The 21489-nt window shown below is 36.6% G+C and overlaps 1 protein-coding gene across 3 annotated transcripts in view; it reads right to left on the bottom strand.

Moving 5' to 3' along the window:
• The window catches only part of KIDINS220 (kinase D interacting substrate 220), a 73744-nt gene that overhangs the window by 25554 nt on the left and 26701 nt on the right, over positions 1-21489 (bottom strand). For all 3 annotated transcript variants that reach the window (XM_086875892.1, XM_086875893.1, XM_086875894.1), the window contains exons 16-22: positions 21078-21229; positions 18475-18764; positions 15104-15244; positions 14229-14472; positions 13948-14036; positions 12808-12952; positions 11127-11289 (exon numbers count right to left, since the gene is read on the bottom strand). In XM_086875892.1, the coding sequence (XP_086732018.1) occupies positions 11127-11289; positions 12808-12952; positions 13948-14036; positions 14229-14472; positions 15104-15244; positions 18475-18764; positions 21078-21229 (1224 nt within the window). The remainder of the gene's footprint in view (positions 1-11126; positions 11290-12807; positions 12953-13947; positions 14037-14228; positions 14473-15103; positions 15245-18474; positions 18765-21077; positions 21230-21489) is intronic.

The following is a 21489-nucleotide window of genomic DNA, read 5'->3' as shown; positions in this document are numbered from 1 at the left end:
GGCTGAGTTCTTTACAAGCCCTCATACCCCAAAAGGCCGGTCTCCCTGCTTTTCCCAAACTTCTTTCCCTGAAGGTGAAAACAAAGAAATGCTTCAAATTAATCTTTGCACATCTAATTTTTTTCCTCATGTGTTTTACAGGAGCAAGCAACTGCATGGACAAGAGTCATTTAACTTTTTCACTCCATAAAAAGCAAATGACTTAATTAATTGCTATTAAATAATAGAACAACAGAAGGCATGAGCATGAAGGCATGTCATGTTTTATCTATCATGTGCTTTTTAATTTTTTCCTCTCAATATAGTACAAGTCAAAAATGTTGCTTAAAATAATGAAATAATTTGTCATTAAAAATGAGAATAAAAAATTTTCTAGAGATTTGATACTGAGAAACACAAAACTAGAAAATCTTGGCCACTACAGAATGCAATATGAAATTTTGACACTTAACAATCTGCAAATTAGACGTCTGATCTCTAATACCTAATAATCAAATACTACTAATATTATGCTTTGTGCTGAAGTTACTTATCCTACTCTTCTTATATGTGATCGAAACAGTGACAGTGTTAAAAGCTCTCACACAAATCACTCCAGGAACTTTGCACTACTATCAATGTATCAGCAACTGTAGTGCAAATATTCTCTCAAACTGAGGACTGCAACAGGTCATTTGGACACTGAAAAAGAACATTCGCTTATACGCCCATTCGTACAAAGACAGAAATAAAAAGTCACCACACACTCAGTAATATAACATAAGGGAATAAATGCTTTATCTTAATAAAGACCAAAAAAAGAGAAAGCTATAGTTAGCTTTATGTAGACAAAAATTCAAGTCCCCTCAGTGCATATTAAGCGGAAGAGACTTCACTGAACAGATGCAATAGCTATTTAAAAACTCCTATTACCATAGGTATTCAGGAAAGCTTGCTTTGCAAAACTGACTCTATTCAATTCAAGTACCAGCAGATAAACCACCTCTCCTCAGTGTTCCTGCTTTTGATCATTTCAGAAAGCAAAAAACATTCTGATGCTTAAAAGACTGATATTTATTAAACTAATCTCCCACACCCAATATCGCACACTGTCACTGAATCCACATTAAAAGTTCTGTTCTTTAAACAACACTCTGGCATACTTTATGATTAAAATAAAGTGTTAAAGCAGTTGCAAATGCCCAGATTCATTCACAGCTTTGCAGTGCTATTTGAATTACAAAAGGCATAAGAATTTTTAAAAAGGTGGGCATCAACCACCTACTACTCAACTGCTACACTGCCTTTTAACATGGAGACCACACTATTAGCACAGTAAGAAACATAATAACTTTATGTGCCCTGCATTTTAAGTAAGAGGCAATAAAAGGAAACGGAAAAACAAAAAGCAGGTTAAATATTTTAGAAGCAATGCCTCGCTGTGAGGTCTACAAGAATACTAAATTGTCTACTTAAAGGGACTGATTTATTTAAACCTGGCCTGGGCAAAGTTGATTGCAGAGAACATTATAATCAGAGTGATGAATGTGGCACCTTCCATGGCTTTTTCATTTTTAATTTCTATAATCACTAAATAGCTACACTTCTTAAATTAATACATCAATAGGCATTAAGCAACTCACAAATCCCTCAAAAGTTCATTTCACCCTTTTTCTTAAAAGGTATTTAAACAGTGTCAAAACTGGAATTAACATAATAACCTTCCAGAAAAGTTACATTTCAATGATCTTGCTCAATTTTAACATTAAAAATTTCTGCAGTTTTGCTGAAAGCATGTAACACACTGTTCTAAAAGAATAATTCAATAGATACTCATCTAAAGCACTGTAATGAAAAAGTAAACAGATAATGCTTATCTTCCGTTTTTATTTTACTTTTCTTCTTACTTATGTATATTAACAAAAAAACCCTCAAATGATTTAAACAAAAGCTTTTAGCTCAACACATAATTGCAACAAAATTACAATAATTGTACCAATTAAAATAATCCTGAATGAACAGTTTGTCATCTTAATGTTCCAATGGTTTATAGAAGGATCTACTTAATTAGCTGAAATTGCTTTCCAATGTTAGTATCAAATGTCATTTGTTAAAAGTTGAACGATTTTGAAAATAATTTAACAAAGCAATTTTACAAAACACCAAGAACCAACATTTTCTTTTCAGCTGAATAAAGCAAGCAGATGTGTCATCAAATTGCTATAAAAATAAATGAGCCTTTATATGGAGAAAAATAAATTTTACTACTAGTGCTACAGAATACTATTTTTTTATGAAATCAAATTCTTTAATAAAATAATTTCATATCATTTATATCTTGGTGGTATTCTAGTATGCTATAAATATACTTTCTTAAATTGAAGTAGTAAACAATCAAGGAAAAATACTCTACTGTACATGAAACAGAAAAATGTTTTAACCTAAGTGATTTCATAATTTGATTACCATGGGTGTATCAACAAGAGATGTGAATCTATCAGGAAAACACGGCACCAATGAAACCACATTATAGAACTCCAAATCTATAGTAATGAACTGCTGTTTCACTTATAACTAAATTAGTTTTCAGCAGTTTAATTTCAAGAAAAAAGGAAAAAAATAAAAGAAAAACAGTTCTGTGGTTGATTTCAAGAAGGGGCAACTTCAGTAAAGACTGGGAAAAACCCCAAGGAAAACCATATACCAGTGCTGAAACTGGACTAGAACTGAAGTAATTAAGAAACAACAATTCCTTCTATTGTAGCTAAATTAGAGAAAGCATGTATATTACACAATTCATCTCTTGGAATAGTGTAAGAGTTGCAAAAGCTTTAAAATGAAAATAATACATGAGCTATGGCTCACTTAAATCCTTTGGTTCTCTTCATCGCCTGCAACCCTCTCCTTTCCACCCCCCAAAAAAAACCCACCAAAAACAACAACAAAATAACCAAACAACAACAAAAAAAGGCAACTAAAAAAAAAACCTGAATTAAAGAAAGCTGTTATGCCATTCTTCTAAATTTGGTGTGTTCTGCCTCGGCATGTTGTATTGCCATCCAATTTGCCATCCATCATAGGCAGGCATGCACACATATGCGCACAAAGACTTTATCACAGAGGTTAAACTAAGCCCAAGTGATGGATGAATTACACGTTGCTAAGTTTTAAATAATGGTTACCTACAACTCTGAGGAAACTATAACCATTTTCTTGTCCTGAAAGATCTCTTTTTTCAAAATCAGAATTCTTGATTTCCATAGTTTCCTTCAGCTTCCCAAAAAGCAATTTTCAAGGAGATTAAGGAAGGGTGGAGATCATAATCTGAACAGATGGCTCATGAGAGTTTCTTCTATCCTGAGCCAAACTCTTCTGTTCTAATATTTTTAATAAATACATAAAAATAGTCACAGAAATTTAGGGACATCAGCTATTTGCAAATATCCTCATAAGCTATTTGCAAATATCCTCATAAAAAATCAGAAAGTTCTGTCTTAATAATCTGGTTTGGTCAAAGCCCCTTTTTTAACACCCCAGTTTGGTCTAAGTCTGGGCAAAGAATGACATATAGGACTGTCCCTTGTAACACCAAGTTCAACAAGCAGATTAACATCAAAAGCAGCCAACAGGAAGCACTTGAATAGAAGGTTGTGTGAATGCCTGAATTCTGTAGTGTTAAATAAATTGTATGTTCAGTCATGGGGGATAAGCATCCTCCCCAGTATCTTTAAGCACTGATGCCATAGTCTCTCTTAGGATGATATCCTCAGATACACCAGCTTTATATTTCTCACAGTTTCAGCAGGTAATGACTAGAATTATATTCAGAATGATACAGAACCTAGATCCCAACCCCATAAGAGAGAGGACAACATTTACCACAAATCTACCTAATGTCTGGGTGAATGTTCTACTTATGTTGGTATTCAAGCATGACCATGAGGAAATTCTCATGGATTGTCATCAACTTCAAACTGACTTTTTTCATACCAAAGGGCCCTCTGTAACAGGTAGATCATTAAATTGCTCCGGTAGCCTGCAGTGCATTCCCTGCCATTTTCTTCCAAAGGCCAAGTGGAACTTTTCTACAGTGGCCTTTCCTGCCTGGACAGCACATTTTGCTCACCAGCACCAGAAGGTTCCTGCAACTTGTCACAAAGCCTGTCCCAGCACTTGGTATAACTTATTTAGACACATTTATCTTAGAATTAAAGTAGCCTTTGCTGCTGTGCTTTCTGCTGAACCTCGTTTTTTCTTCCTACTGCAAACATACCCAAACCACATTTCTTTTGTCCTTTACTTATTAAGGGCTTCAGTTACTGACTGAATAGGTTTCAGGTACAAAGTAGGCCTTGCTTTAGCATTCTGTGCATTCACAAAAGCAGAACCGTTGACTTCACAGCAACTTCAGAGGCAAAAATTCAGACCATCCATAGTTTTTCAAGTGTCTAGAAATTTATAGTCAATTTCTGAAATGCAATACAAGACATTCTTGAACTCAAGAGGTACATGCACGCCTGAAGTTTCAGTTGTACAGATCTTACAGTCCAGATACTAACAGCTCTAAGAGGTGGCAGGCTGGTAAATCTGCCATATCTAGAAAGGAGCTAATTAGCTCATAGATACAGAAACTCTTCCGAATGCCTCCAGAAGGACAGGCAAGAGAGTTACAAAATTACTTCAGTGATTTCTAGGAATATTTTCCAATTTACAAAGTACTGCAGGCTTTGATTTCTGCCATGATAAGAAGGATACAAAGAGATAAAACGTGTTCAGCAGATTATCTTATTTAGTGAGGTAATTTAATGAGGAAAGGGACTGGGAAGACATTTCTTTTCATACAATCAGCTTTAATAGCATGATTTTTGTTCAACAAGGTGGTAAAATCAATCCCTGACATCTTTAGCCTTAAGAAGAAGAAAATATGAAGAAACAAAGATGACCAAGACTCAGGGCCTCAAACTGAAATGGAAAAGCTAGGACTTTTGGGGAAAAGAAATAAATTAATCAAATGTCTTAAGCATGAGGAGGGCTGGAGAAGAGAAAGTAGTCCAGCAGAACTGGGACTTGTCACTGCTTGATGCGAAACTACAGCTTTCCTCAGCCTCTTAAATATATCTACTTTGGTATAACCATTTTGAAATGTGATGATTAGAAACTCAGTCTTTAGAAATTAGAAAAATCACAGATCTGTATAATACAATACATTCTTCCTTTCTACTGATTTGTTAGGAACTCCTAAAGACACATTAATTTTCTGACTGAAGTGGGGCACAGAACATTTTCTAGAGAAATCAGCCACAATTTATTAACTCCTTTACTTAGTGCAGATTTATTGCCCACTACTGCATAAGCATGATTATAAATGAGATTATTTTCCCCAGCAGGATATAATACCCATATCCACAATGGTTTTGATCTGCAACTTACAGCTACTTCCACAACCCTCTATAAAGGTTATCCTGGTTATACATCCACATGGAATCTCCTCCCTCTGTCAGACCATCCACAGGTATGTCAAATAGAACAGGAACTATCTTTGGAAACCTCACCAGCAAGTTTCTCACAAGACACATAATCCTATCATCTTTTGCTTCGTTCTTTTGCTTTTACAGGGCAATTTTGCCTGTTATTATCTTAGATTTTAATACATTTAGATGTTTCTAGATTAAGATCTTGCTTAAAATGTCTTAAATACTTCCTTGTATTCTTCCTGTGTTCATTGACTCTGTTGAGAATTCAGTTTCTTGAAATGCATCTTTTTTCTACAAAAGCCACAGTGACTTTTCCCAAGATATCATTTATTTAGATCTGGCACTGTCATTTATTCTGGTGTCATGGATGCTCTACTTACCTTCACAAGAGAGCACATTCCCATAGCTGGCTAATTTACATGTCTGAGAAGTCTCAGTTGCAAACATTCAACAGAAACTTGCTTTAATCTGACAACTTAATTCTCTTAGAAATTTATTTGCAGAAAGCCCACATATTTTATTCCACTTCAGAGCTTTAAAAATTTGCCTTCTGCAACTTCTGCAAACCACTTTGGCATTACACAAGATTGACATTAGGAAGACTCTTAGTAGCATAGAAGAGAATGCAGTACAATGTAAATGTAGAGGAATATAAACTCTATGTCATAGCTATAAATAAAATGGTAAAGATAATTAAATTAGACTAGGATGGACAGATGACAGATGGTAATGACAACAGAGAGCTTGACCACAGAAGAACCTAAATGCAAAAGGGGAAGGAGAGACAAAATCAGAAGAGCTTAACCTGGTAAGGAGAGAGACTATATGAAAATCCTGATGATGAGAAAAGGCAACACATAACCTGAAGGAGTAAATACTACTACTAATAAATATACCAGGTGGAAAACAATAGCAACCCGACCAGCAGAGAGAAAGAGGCTAAAATGAGAGGATAGAAGTGAGATGACACAGCAGGTCAGTTTAAGGAAATAAAAAGAGTAAAGACATTTTTCTCAAGTATATAGACTGAAAGCCAATGAAGAAGATTCAGTGTTTTCTTTTCAAAATTTACCAATGACAAAAAATGGGCTTGTTCCCCTGTATAACTGATTGAGAGCATAGAACCTGTGCCTGTAAGAGACATTAAGTGACACCAGACCATAAAGATTCTTCACAGAGGAGTGCCCGTGTCGTAAATTGAAGCCTAATTTTCTTTAGGGGGTTGTAGGGTTGTTTCTTTAATTTCTATTTTGAGTTAGGTTTTTTGTAATTGGTTTTGTGTAGGTTTTTTTGGTCTTATTTTTGTGTGTGATTTGTTTGGTTGGTTTTGGGGGTTTTGTTTTGTTTTGTGGTTGGTTAATTGGTTTGTTGCTGTTGTTTTTGGTTGTTGTTCTGTAGGGGGTGTCTGTGTTCTTTTGGTTTTGGTGTGCTTTTTTGTGAGGGTAGTTTTTTTGTTTGTTTGTTGAGTTTTTTGTTATGGACCCTGGACGAAAGTTCCCAATATAATATTCAGCAGATTTTTCATCTCTGCATAGGATGATACAGGAAAGATACATTTCTCTTGACAGACCTGATTTCATACTCATCATGGTCTTTGATATTCTTCACAGCATCCATAGAAAAAGACAAATTTACTTTCCCCAACAAGCCTTCATAATAAGAATATACTAGTTAGCTTTATTTTTAATGACAAATTGAAGCACAGAGAAATAAGCATACTTACTTAGTTACCAAATTGAGGTATGCATTTTTTTCGGAATACTCCACCAACTGAAAGCAGAGCACCCAGTAGCTCCAGATATATCTCTGAACACTGAGTACTTAGCAATATCAGCCTACAGAACCATAAGCTGTACACCACTTCCCCACAGAGGCACAAATACTATCCAAGTGAAAGGTACTACAGAGGTGACTAGGACAGCATCACACAAACTCTGACTAATAGCTGTGGAACATCTTTTAGTTGTCCCACTTTAGTTATTGTATTCTTTTCAACTTCAATAGATAGCACTGCAGTGTGACAGAAAACAGCATTCTCCTTTACTACAGTTTGCAGAATTAAATTCTGGACATTACAAGGTGGGAATCTCATGGAGACAAAATAGCATATAATCATGTAAATCATATATCATTGTGCCTACAGAGAGGGGAATTAAGTAAAGATTATATTTATTCTTTTGCTTCTTAGTGCTTGACTACCCGATTGTTTTCATTTTCCTGTATTTTCTGTGTGTTGTGAAAGTATCGCTTTCTCCCGGGAACACTGAAAGCCAAGGCTCAGGTGCCAGCGCTCCCGCGGCTGTGCCGAGCAGGGAGCGCCGCCTGCCGGCACCGCACTGCGCTGCACAATCCCCGCACTGCCGGGGACACGGCCGGGGACACAGCCGGGGGACACAGCCGGGGGACACAGCCGGGGGACACTGCCGGGGGACACAGCCGGGGGACACAGCCGGGGACACGGCCGGGGACACAGCCGGGGACACTGCCGGGGACACAACCGGGGGACACAGCCGGGGGACACTGCCGGGGACACAACCGGGGGACACAGCCGGGGACACGGCCGGGGACAGCCCTCCCCGGGGGACACAGGGACAAGGGGTTAGCTGTCCCCGTCACACCCTCAGCGCACACACCGATCATCTGCCATAACTCTTCCGATGAAAGGAGCTGTAACTGATCAGTCCAGGGGGGTCACCCTCTGCGCACCGCCTGCAGCAGAGGGGAAGGCAATGGAGAGTCCTCAGAGTGAGGGAATCCTGGTGATTCAAAAGCTTTTTAACACATGCTATTTTCAAATTTGGAAAAGCAACTGCAATATCAAAGCATTCTCCTTACACAGAGAATGCAATCAAGTGTGAAACTTACATTCAACATAGAACCTACAAGATTCCTTTCAGCAAAGTCCAAGCAGCAACTCTAAGACTGCAGTGTCACGATAAAAAGTAGTTTGACACAAACTATTCAATATTAGGAAAACTATATTCTTGATTCTGATCTAAACTCTCAATGTATTTTTTAAAAATCCTTGAAGAATAAAAAGCAGGGAACAAGTAATAAATGGAGTACAGGAACAAGATACATAATTACTGAAATCTGGTATGTATTTATGAGACTCCAAATGGGAAAGCTGCTCTATAAACTAATAAAACTTAGAAAACTGAAGTTTTAAAAGAGGAACTAACTTTGAAATGATAGTGCAACAGTTATTTGAGCCAAGTAACTTTAAACAGTTGCAGATAAAATGAATAGCAATGATACGGAAACGATTACTTTGGATAAAACAGAACTTTTAGAGAGCTAGATAATCCCAGAGAGGAGTACACAGACCTTTTCACATTCAGCATATGGTGAAGACAATCACCCAAATCACCAGACAGATGAGACCTCAACTTTGTCAATACTTCGGGAGAGTTATATATTTAGTTCCTTACACGGGTTCAACAGAAAGGGCTGGGAGACATCAATTCTCTTCCTGAGCACACAGCAACATTATTTTTAGAAGGACATTTTTTTTTTTAACTGTTAAGAAGCTAAATAAACCAAGACTTTTAGCTTTATAATTTTCATATCAAATCTCCTGTTGGTATTTTCTGCTAAAGAGAAAATCCTGAATTTTAGTATTGTTTTCCTTTTCCTTGTTTTTCTGGTATTACAGGTAGAATACAAACAGCTTTCCTTAAAAGATGTTGATCACCTTCCCTTTTCCAATACATTGTACAGGGTTCTTCACTGTTTCTTCCCATTATGTACTCTGGTTTTCACCACTACAGAATTACCCATACACTTGTAATTGTCAGTTATGAACTAGCAGTCTACTCAAATGGCTGTATCACTTCCAGACAACCTGCATAGCAAGAGGTACAACATAGCAGCAGTCATGAATCTCCTCCACATCTTAACTAATAAATCATGACACATTCCAGCTGGCACTGAGCATCAGCAGCTCAAGTGTTTGTGCTAACAACAAACACTTCAGAAGCCAAATAAGTTATTCACATTCAATTGTAAATGTCCTTTTCTTTTACTACAATTTAACATCCATTAATACTGGAATTGCTAGCACCCATTTATGAGAATAAATCAAGTCTCTAATACCTCCTCTGGTTTATCAGAAGACAAATATTGTTATGTCTCGAAAGACAGCTTTGGACTTCCATCAACCCAAAGTTACTTATTACTGTAGATGCCAATAATCAAAAAACTGTAAGGAGTCTGTTGGATAAATACTGAAATGATAAAATTGTGAAATATGCCATACAGAAATCTAAATAAAGACAAGTCTGAATGAAAAACATGACAGAAAAGGGAACTCCTGATTATTATGGATTACTACTGTACTTAGCTGATCACATAAGCATTTGTGACACTTAGCTGTGTGAATGCACAATGGAAAGATGGGCTCCCAGTGCTTTACCTTTGATTTCACAGGTAATTATACTCACAGAGGAAATGCAAAACCCAAAAACCGTGCCATACTCTAGAGGAGAGTGTTTTCTAATCATTCACTTAATTTACCTGTGAAGTCTGGTATTTCTAAAACCATCTTCCAGCTCAAAGCCACTTCAGTCTACTGCTTGCCTTCTTCACCTGTGTTCAATCCTCAACCTCATCATGCTCAATCTAACCTTGTTCCTTTACCTTCTTGGGATTTCTGTGTCCAGATCTTAACTGCACTTCAACTTTTCTTTCCTAATACAACTTATTCAATCTTTCCCAAACAATCCTAATTCCATTCTCAACACTTCAACAACCATTCTTGGCCCACCCCAGATTCTCACACAGTTCATCTCCTATTCCTTGACTTGCAGTGCAGGGCACACTTCCAATATTTTCTCTCCAAATTCATTCCCCTGGACCCTGCAAAATCTCAAGATATTTTGGTAAATTGCTCAATCAGTCACGATCTTCTCTCTTTACTTCAGCTGTTCTTTTCATCTGATCTCAATTATATTTTATCCAAGCCAAACCTTTCTTTCTTCTCCCTGACTCTGATTCTCAGACTCTGCTTTTCCTCCATAGACCCCACTCTCAGTCACATCTTCTCTCTTCCATTCCTCCCACTGTCATCAGGTCACAACCCAAAAATCCTTTCCTTTAACCAGAGGGTTCTGGAGAGAGATGTTCACTAGCAACATGGGGCAATTTCTTCTCAGTAGCAATACCTGAACAGCTCTGTTGGATAGCAACTTGTAGCAGAAATTAAGAAAGTCAGGCCTCTTTTTCACATCCCTTAACTGCAGCACACGGCATTGCCATAGCACACCTGCTAAGCACAAAACCTTCAGAGATTTTTATCAGTAAGGCCAGTTTCTGCTGGGCTTATTTCAGATTAACAAAGAAGTGGAAAAAATACCCTACTTGTAGCTTGGCCAAGGTAAAGAAGAAAAGGATATCAAGAGACAAAAGTACAACTAGCTGCCTGTGAAAGAATTCCTGTACAGTTCTCTTTGGTTTAAATACAAAGTACTCATTCATACACGATGCATCAAATAGCAATGCACTTCAAGCAACTTCACTTAGAAGTTCTCGAAAGTTAGCAGAAGAGGGTAAGATTGTGGGAATTTTGGATTACAACCTGATAAATGTTTGAAAGCCATGTTATTCTAGTGATCATTAATAATGGCCACTATTTTAATCACTGAAAGTACACACCATTACCAGAATAATGACTACCTCTCATAGATGGTTTTTAAAGTCAGGTGATCTGGAACACCTTCAGTTTCTTCAAGATGCAGGATCAGCCATGATGTTCTATATGGCCACTGCTCTGTGAGATTGATCCAACTTGCCAGTCTGTCCCAATTGAATGTGATCTGATTAGCTCTCAATAAACGACCTAAGAGAACAAAGAAGGCGGAAAGAAAACACAGAGGATTTTTTCTCCTTTTTGAAAGATACCCTTTTTCCCTTCAATGTAACAGCTATGTTACCTTGTTTTTATCTGATCTGTGAACTTCCTGCTATTATGTTTTTCGCTCAGTTAATTCACAATTATCACAAGTTGCATCTAAAAATACCATTTTACAATCTAATAAAAATTGCTGCAAATAGTGGTCAAAATACAAAACTCTCCAAAACTGTCAACTTCAGCTAGAGGTTAAACACTAATTACTATCATCCTGCTACTGGTGAATCTTAATTTACTTCAATAAAATTAAATAAAGAATTTCACACAGCATTAATTTCTTCATCAAAACACAGAATTTCATGCTAATAATACATTGATAGATCTTCTATGCACTGGCATATGAAATGTGGTAAAAACAAGTTAAGCATACAACTGCCAGCTTCAGTAGCCAATATAGTAAAATTCAAAGCTATAAAAAAGCACCTTTTTGAGTAAGTAAGGCAAGGTATAAATTACAAATAAAGTTATTTCAAAAACCAGAAAAAGTTAATGCTGCAACTTACACATTTGAAGTTTCAGCAAATTTTCTATAATTCCTTTATTAATATATGTAATGACAGGTAACCTTACAGACTGAAGGCTCTGTTCATAAAGCTGTTTATGAAATCATATCTAACCACAGACTGTACTAACTAAAAGTGTCCTTGCAAGGTCTTTTTTTAAGTTTAATTTTACAACTAACATTTTGTGATTTTGTTATACTTTCATAATTGCACTATAATTTGCCAAAACAATATAGGCTACATGCTACAAATTGCAGTGACAAGCTAAGAGACAGCACACTTATTTAAAACATTAGCTCAGAATTTGAGGTCTGTTGCAGATTTATGCTCTTAACTATACCCAGCATGAAAAGTAACTCAATTTCTTTGTTCTGGGTAGCTGTAGGGCTACCCAGTGCCTTCTAGTGTCTGCAACAGAAAAGACAGTAAATAATCATTCCCCATTGTTTTTATTAAACCTCCCTATGCCCTTTTTTAGTTATTTCCAGCTTTTAAACTTCAGAGATACCAACATCTTGACTGTGTTTTGCTGAAGAAAAACAAGTGAGAAAATGCTTTCATCAGCCTCACACAATCATTTAGGGAAAAAGGACTCCAAATACTCAGCAAAAATGAACAGGATATATATCTGGTTTTCCCCTCAGAGCTTACTTTTTCAGATGTCATCAGTGAAATCTTTGTTCACCCTACAGGAAAATGTAATTTTCTTATCCTGTTTCAAAATCAAAAAATACAAAACTTTCTAAAAAGGTAGACTAGAATCATTTTCCTCCCAACTGAAGTCAATGAAACAACAAATATTATGTATCTTTCATTCAAATTCTATATAAATTAGTCTATAATATTTTCTTACATTCTGGAAGAGTTTGCTTCAGAAGGATTTTCTAACTACAAGCAGTCAAAACACACTCCTGTTTATTGCACATGAGCATGTCACACTTACCTGTCACTGAAACAATATTTAGCAACCTCCTCATGGTTTGAGGACTGATATCACTGAACCAATCCTCTGTAACCAACAGCTTGGTCAAATCAAAAGACATTTGGCGGGTAATGGTCCTCTGCATCTGGCGTCTTCGGTAAGTATCCTGATAATGAAACAAAAACCCAAGGAACACTGATTAGTATCAAAAGATTTTATGTATTTTCAGCTTTACTTGATAATCAAGTTAGAGCCTTTGTGAGTAAGTCTGTGAGGCAAACAGGTAATATCAAACATACAAGAATTTAATTCTAATTTAGCTGTGTAACGCTGAACATCATTTCCATAGAAGCCAACAAGTGGTAAGAATTACACATTTTATTTCCATATCAATTCTGACAGGTCAAAATAGAGTGACATAGCAAAATATTTTATAAGAAGGTTAGTACTTTCACCATTTCCATCATCTCTTCCTACTGTCTCTCCAAAGGGTTAGTACCATCCATTTACTAACTTCATGTAAAAATTGACCATCAGGTTCCCCTGCTACAAAATTCCCAAAGTCTCTACCAATGGCAGTCCAAAAACCTCAGATTCCTCAGATTCTGTGTCATTTCTCACAACTTTCTAGATACCTTTTATTCAACCAGTTTGTGATTTTATACAAAGATGAAAGAAGAGAAAGCAGGAAAAAAAATGTGGTAGGCATTGCAGTACAAGTCTAGTACTTAATATCTGAAATTCTTTGATTTACCAAATCACTGCTCCTTGTTGCAACATCCTGATGATACCTGCAAACTGATACCTGGCTTACACAAAAAAAAAATACAAAATATACACACATTCACAGACCATAGCCCTTACCAGATTTGCTGTATCACCTCAGCATTCACAGAGAGCTGTATTTAATTTTTTTGTGGAGAGGAATACTTTGGTGAGCAAGCAAACTTCTTCCTCTCTGACAGAGCATCAGCCTACTGATGTAAGAGCAGACTTTTCCTACATGGATCATTTATAAAAAAATCATAATTTATAAAAAATAAGGTTTTTAACCATAAGAATGGTTTGATAAGTCTTCCAAGTTGATATTATTGAAGAAAGAAAACAAAAAAGAAAAAAGGTTTTACCAGTATCTCTATTTAGACTAAAAATCCTTCTCACCCGCCTGTTGAGAGCAGTTTTGCTACCAAGTTTGGTCATGTCTCCAAGACTGTTCTGAGAAACTCTCCTGTCAACCTCTTCATGCAATCCTATGGAAAGGAAAACAAAGATAAGCATTTTCTCTAGTCATATATATTTTCCTGACCTGCAAAAATAACACTAATGATCTGTTAATTATTTAAATTAAGTAAGATTTATTAATTGAATTTTTTTCCTTCCAAAACCCAGATTTTGGACCTTTGGTTTTGTAATGCTGTTATCACTCTCCTTCATAACCTTACCTGCATTATCTGCATAAGGAATATCCCCATTGGTTGTTGAAGCTACCATCAGTTTTTTTGCATTACTAAGCCCTCGGCTATTCAGAAAAACGGGCAAATGGACAATATTCCGCATGTAATCATGGCCATTTATGTTTGAATCACGTAGAACACTGTTGAGATTCTGGTTAATTGCCTTTATAATAATGTGTGGGTCACTTGCAAAAATTGCAATGAAGGGGCCTTTTGAAAACAAGACTCGTACCTGTAGAAAAGCAGACAGTACACCTTGTTAGTAACAACTAACAGTAGCTGCAGATCATTTGAACATTTGGCTTTGAACATTTTATATTCATTCTGTTTAAGGAATAAACCTGAGAGGCCAAGAGAAGTATAGAGGTATAGAGATGTCAGCTTCTTCTACATGAGATATCTAACATTAGGAACTTATCCAGTTAGAAACAGGCACAATTTAACAGCAAAATTTACAGTAGAAGTCATTACCAAGGATGCAGTAATGTTCCAGCCCCCCACAAATATTCAGCATTTAAGTATTTTTCATCTAAAGATCTTCAAGGGTAAATATGAAAAATTCTCCATTTTAAGTTTGTTTCAACAGAATTTTTATTTTCCATAGTCTATGTTTGATTATTTCAAACTTTTTCAAACTTTGTACTTTGCATGTACTAACATGCAATTTAATTTTTTAATGGGTTTTAAAACACATCACTCTTAGCATTATAGTTATGCCACTGTACACAAATTTCAATTACTATAACACAGCCTTCTATTTACAGAAAGCATATGAAAACATATGATAATTGTATCTGAGCTCATCAGTGGAAGAGATCGTGCATATAATCCAGAGGTAATCTTTATAAAATGACCCAACTCACAGTATCAAGCATCTGTAAAACCTTGTCCTGTTCACAAGCATCCAATCCATCAATAATTACAACAAGCCTTGTCTGATTCTGAGTGAAGCTGTCAATGGTTTTTGCCATTTTGGCCATCAGTTCCACTTCACATTTCAAAACCTATAAAAACGAAAAACAAAGAAGGAAAAGATATCACTATAATACTTAAAGTTGACATATATTTTAAAAACTAACATATACTTAAAAATACATATATTTCCTTTTGCAGATTGCTATTTGTCCTAAAAATACTTCAGTAAGTTTATAAGAATAAACTTACAAATACTCAAAGTGAAAAGTCCTAAAATGCCACTTCCAACATATTCATTTCCCATTTGAACAAAAATGTACAGCAGAAACATATATTCCACTTTGATACAACAAACTATCCTTATTTAAAATCCATTACAATGTTATTTAAGAAAATCATATTTATGCATAGTAAAACATTATTTCAGAAGTAAATAAGAGCGTTTGTAGCTTCAGCTAGTCCTCAAAAATTGCTTTGCATAAAATGCACAGAAAAATTTTCTATCTGCCTTCCAGTCAAGTACATTATGCTATTACTCTAATGCTCAGTCATTGCTATTCAAGACAATGCAGTCTGAATATTTGTTAAGTTTTTCAACATTGTTACACATGTAACAACCACCCGTAACATAGAAACAAAGGTGGAACTTGTCTACCCTAGCTTCAGCAGCTAACAGGTTTAATTAATTAAGATCTGATCTCTTAACCAGTAGATTCATTAGAATGTGCACAATAAGATGACATAAAACAGATGAATATATATGAATATATCTCCTCATATACCTACTTCGCTTCTTTGATGGCAAATGGTGAACCTAACTCCTAAAAGGCTGAAGTTATGTCAGATAAATACTACTCAAAAAAAAATTGTCAAGAAACACAGTACCAAGACACAATCAGGTCTCCTGTGCCGTAAAAACATAGCACCAGGCATGCTGGCATCAGAAGGGATTCACCTTTCTCAAAGGGCAAAGAGAGCCTTTGACAAGGAGCCAGCAGGTTTAATTGACAGAGCTTCCAACAGACATGACAGGGGAGGGGGATAATATCAGGCTTGCTCATAACAAACTGTGGGATGACACACCAAAGTTAGAGGGATACAGAGCTAACGAGAGCTCTCATCTGAGATGTGATGGCCACTCTGGAGCACAATTGGAAGTCTTATGGAGATGAGGCAGAGGCTCCTGGGGTAACAGAAGCAAACAGGAAAACACCACTGAAATACATCGAAGGAATTAAAGGGTGTTCCTCTAAGAGGGTGACACAGCTGACAGCCCAGCTGAGGTGCCTCTATCCAGTGCACAGAGTGGGCAACTAACAGGAGGAGCTGGAAGCCACCATGCTGCTAGAAAGCTATGATCCAGCTGCCATTCCAGAAATCTGGTGGATGAATTCTATGACTGGAGTGCAACTGTCGATGGCTGTAGGCTATTCAAATGGGACAGGAGAGGAAGGAAGGGATGAGAAGTTACCCTCTGCATCAAGAGACAGAGAGGTCACAAAGAGATGTTACTGAGAAGCAGCCATGAACTGGTAGAGTCAGTGCACAAAAATCTCCAAGGACCAGACCAATAAATGACACCTTGTGGTTGGTGTCTGTAACAGGCCTGATCAAGGGGAGCCTATTGACAAAGCCTTTGTGTCCCAGCTACAGGAGGCATCATGACCATGGGGAACTTAGATGACCCCAACATGTGGAAATGTACTGTCATGAGCTGCCAGCAATCCAGGAGATTTCTGGAATGCATGGAGGATAACATCTTCAGCTAGGTAACAGACAAGACCTACCAGAAGGGGAGCAACACCGGACCTGCTGGTCACTAATGTAAGTGGGCTAACTGGGGATGACAAGCTTGGAGGCAGCCTGGGCTGCAGTGATCACACACTGGTGGAGTTTGCAGTCCTGAGGGACAGGGTAAGGAGTAAAGTCAGCACACTACATTTTAGGAAAGCAAACTTTTAGCTCTTCAAAGAGATAGTCAACAGATCCCCTGGAAAACTGCCCACAGGGACAACACAGCTGGCAGATCTTCTAAGGATGCTTTTCATGGAACACAAAAGCCTGTAATCCCCAGGTATAAGAAAATTGGCAAGGGAGACAAAGCTGGCTGTGCTGAGTAGAGACCTGCTGGCCAAACCAAAGTTTGACCAAGAAGTGAAAGCAAGCACAAGTATACTAGGAAGAGTATAGGGACACAGTCTGGTTGTGAGGGGATATGGTGAGGAAGACCAAGGCTCAGCTGGCTCTTGTCAACAGGAATGGAGCACCTCTGCTGTGATGAAAGGCTGAGAGAATTGGGATTATTCAGCCTGAAGATGAAATTCTGGGAACATGTATATTGTGGCTTTCCAGTACCTAAAGAGGCCTGTAAGTAACATGAGGACAAACTTTTTAGCAGGATCTTTTACAAGAGGACAAGGGGGGGGCTGGTTTTAAAAACTGAAGGACAGTCAATCTAGGTTAGATATAAGAAAAAAGTGTGTTTAAAATGAGGTGGTAAAACACTGGTACAGATTGCCCAAAGAAGCTGTGGATGCCCATCCTTGGAAACATTCAAAGTCAGGCTGCACTGGGCTCTGAGCAGCCTGATCTAATTGAAGACACCCCTGCTCATTACAGGGAGATTGTACTGGCTGACCTTTCAAAGGTCACTTTCAATTCAAACTATTCTATGACCATATAAAAAATATTTGTACAACAGATTTTTAACAATACATTGGCTGTAATCTACAAAGTTAACAATCACGATGCTACATTTTACTTCTAAATAGGAGCATACAGCTTATCTGATAACAGCCTAAGAGTTTATTTATCAGTTTATAGATACAGGCCAGCAAAACAATAGTATTTTTCTACCATTTTTCATTAAATACATAGAGTGTTGTGAAATTCTTTTCCAGTGCTACAGTTCCTTTCTTAGCCAAAAGGTCTTGCAGACAGATAAAGTTAGGCTTGTTTTTACACCTTTAGAAGATTCTAAAAGTTATTCTTTCTAATCTTATGATCTAAAATAAGCTTTTACTAAATAATGGTAATTGAGAATTGTTTTCCAAGTACTTTCTTCCCAGCAAAAATAAAATCAGAAAACTGAAACCCCAAATTTAACATTTATGATTAAGCAGACAGATCTCATATACGAAGCAAAATTACCTCTAGCACAGAAGTGTTCCATTCAGTAAAAACTCTCCAACTAAACCAACTCTCATTCTCCTGTTGTGAGACTTGGCCTGATTAAATTAATGGTGCCTTAGCTTAATGATGTTCCATGTTTGGGGGTTTGTTTAATTCCTTTTAAGAGCCAATTCATATAAATGCTCACCTTCATGAACCCCTCGCTTTTCAACTTGTGAAGCTTGGAGGCAGCACTGTGAAGACGCTTTCTCTGAGAATTCAAAACTGAATCCATTACCTGCCACCATGTGCGGCAATTCAAGCAAAAAGCCAAACCAACAATACAGGTGACTGTTATGAGAATAACATTCACTGTCATGTTGGCTGATTCCACATTAAAAATTGCCAACAGGGCGATCGCAGAAACAACACAAGACAAGATGAAGAGGAAAATCACGAAGGATGGGAGGCAGCAAGTTTTCTTCCATTTCTTTTTACCTAGGAAACAAGTATTGCTGTTAGAATTAACATACAATGTGATGACAGGTGAGTGCATCTATTAACTTGCATACTTCTCATAAAACACTGACTGGCACAAAAGCTTACTGCAGTGTTACTACCCAGTCACAAACCAGTGGAAAAAAAAAATCTATTATTTGCCAAAATTCTTGGAAATTATGAAGCAGAGATATTCCTTTAATTTTCAGTTTATTTTCATCCTTTCATGAACTCCACACTGGATGGAAATTACAATTTTGTGTAAGTGCTATCACCCCTTTTGTGGCATTTCTCTGTAAAGTGTATTTACGTAAATAAACTGTAGGACAACAGTGCAGGAACTACTTAAGTTTTTAACCAGAACCTGGTATTTACATAATCTAATAGTAATGGTACTATTGAAGAACTAAACCAAAATTGCAAACTGCAACCTGAGGCCATCCTTTCTTGCATGCTAAAACACACATGAATGGGAAAACTGCGGCAAATATGGTTTGGACAATTCACAAAGGCCCCAGAGGAGAGTACAGAGCTCCTGACTTCAAGTGGACTGATAAGAAATAAAGCAAATAGTGTAGTTGGAGTTTAGCACAGCTAAATCAGTGATTAGCATTTTACAAAGCAATAATCTCTGCGTTTAGGAACTGTACAGATCTAGTGGTACACCTAGAAAATTGCTGTCTTCTGGTCACATTTGTTGATAAGAAAGGACAGAATGGCAATGACCTGAAGCAAAATTATGACATCTAAAAATCAGTATTTGAACTGCAGGGGGGAAATCAGATTTTTAATATGCTACACAGAAAGAATACCCAAGGTTTATATGTGGTCCATATCATTCTCTACACCAAGGTATGAGCTGCAAAAGTTTTTCACATTGCTGGCATAAGTGACTCATAGGATTGTGCTGCAGGACAAAGGCAAGAAACAAAGGGGAACAACTCAGATAATTAGATTCAGTTTTAGACATAAGTAGAAATGTAAGCATCCTCTTACTAGAAAGAGACAGAACTGGATTAGAGAGACACTTAAATATCATGAACAAGGAAATGACAACTGAAAGAGGCATGCCTGCAAGTTTACAGACATAACAAAAATTAAGATACAGAAGGCTAAAAATAAACCTCTATGGAATTTCTGTGAACATCTAGAGGTAATAAACCTATGACCCTAGACCTGTAAACAACCGGAGAAAAGGAGAGAATGCAAAATCACCAAAGAGATAAAATAAATTTAAAAAATCAATTATATAATTAGGCAGAGCACAGGAAGGGAACAGAGCAAAGAATACAAAAGAATATAAGATTACAAATGAAAGGGAAAAGATGATTACTGCAAATAATCATGAGAAGCCAGCACTACACGGCCATTCCAAAGACAACTTCAGGAGAAATTACAGCATTATGAAAGCTGTTTCATTGAGATTAAGGAGAGGAACTGCAGAACCTAACACAGAAAAAAAGGTGGAAAAATCCACACATCCCTTTCATAAAGAGCATTTAGTGAATATGAAAAAAACAATGAGGAGTAAGTTGTGTTCAGCACACAGCTGAACATAGCAAACATAGCATGTTTTTTCCAGCCTCTGCAGGACAGAAGAGTCTAAACATTTCAATTTGTGAGAGGTGACAGATTCCTCAATTTACGGACAAAAATAAATGAGAAGTAACTGACACATACTAAACTTAAAGTACAAATAAATCCACAATTAATTGAAAGTCAAGTTCAAGAACTCCATCTTCACAATATCATACTCTACTCTGCATATTTATTTTTCTAGAAATCTACAGATGAAACAGAACAAAAAAACTTGTTCCATTTGGATCAAGTACATACATTTCATCCCATCTTACTCCCAGCAATTTATAGGACCAACATGTTCTACACATTTATTATTTCCAAGAATAAGTAGTGGTCACTCATAACAGCTTTAAATTAAAATCTATAAACTAAACAAACCTCTCATAGCACTACACAAAAACATACATTTCCCTTTATCTGACTCAATCACAATGACTTAATTGTTATGAAAATATGCTGCATCTGTAAGGATGTAATATAAATATACATTTCCACTGACATTTCTGAAAAGTGTATTTCACAGTATTACTATATGAATAAAATCAAGCTTAGCAAATAAAACAGGACATTTTTTTCCTCCAAACAAAGAGTTTCCCCTTCTCCATGAATTTCTGCATGGCTACAACGATTTCTAAAAAGAGCTTATAATGCAAAAAACAGAAGCCCTGGTAACAGTGCACTGAAATGGAATAATTAGAAATGTCATTCAGGTGAAAAAAACCAAAAAACAACCTTGTGTATCTTCTGTCTTGAAAACTCGAAATAGCCTTGTTGCTAGGAAACCGAATTCCCTTTCACATGCATCAGAGAGGGTAGCAATCATCTCAGCCAGTGAAGTCTCTCCACCTACACTGGACAGTCTATTGTAGTCTGTAAACAAAAATCTGAAAGAGAAAAAAACATGTATTTTGTACACTTCAGAAAACTTTAAATATTTTCTGGTCTCCATTTATCAACTTCTTCTTTGCCTCACTTCCTATTCTAAGACTTGATTTCTTAAAAGGCTAAATATTCTCAGATGGCAGTAAAAACATGAAAACACCTTTATGATGCCAAAACATAACAGGGACAAATATTTTCAAAACTTCATTCTGATCTATTTTTAAATATTTGTAGAGGATTAAAAAATTATAGAAACACAAGA

The sequence above is a fragment of the Cyanistes caeruleus genome, chromosome 2 (genome assembly GCF_971803275.1).
Source record: "Cyanistes caeruleus chromosome 2, bCyaCae1.hap1.1, whole genome shotgun sequence".
NCBI lineage: Eukaryota > Metazoa > Chordata > Aves > Passeriformes > Paridae > Cyanistes > Cyanistes caeruleus.
Note: the sequence above shows the minus strand (reverse complement) of the source record. Positions and strands in the feature narration are given on the sequence as shown.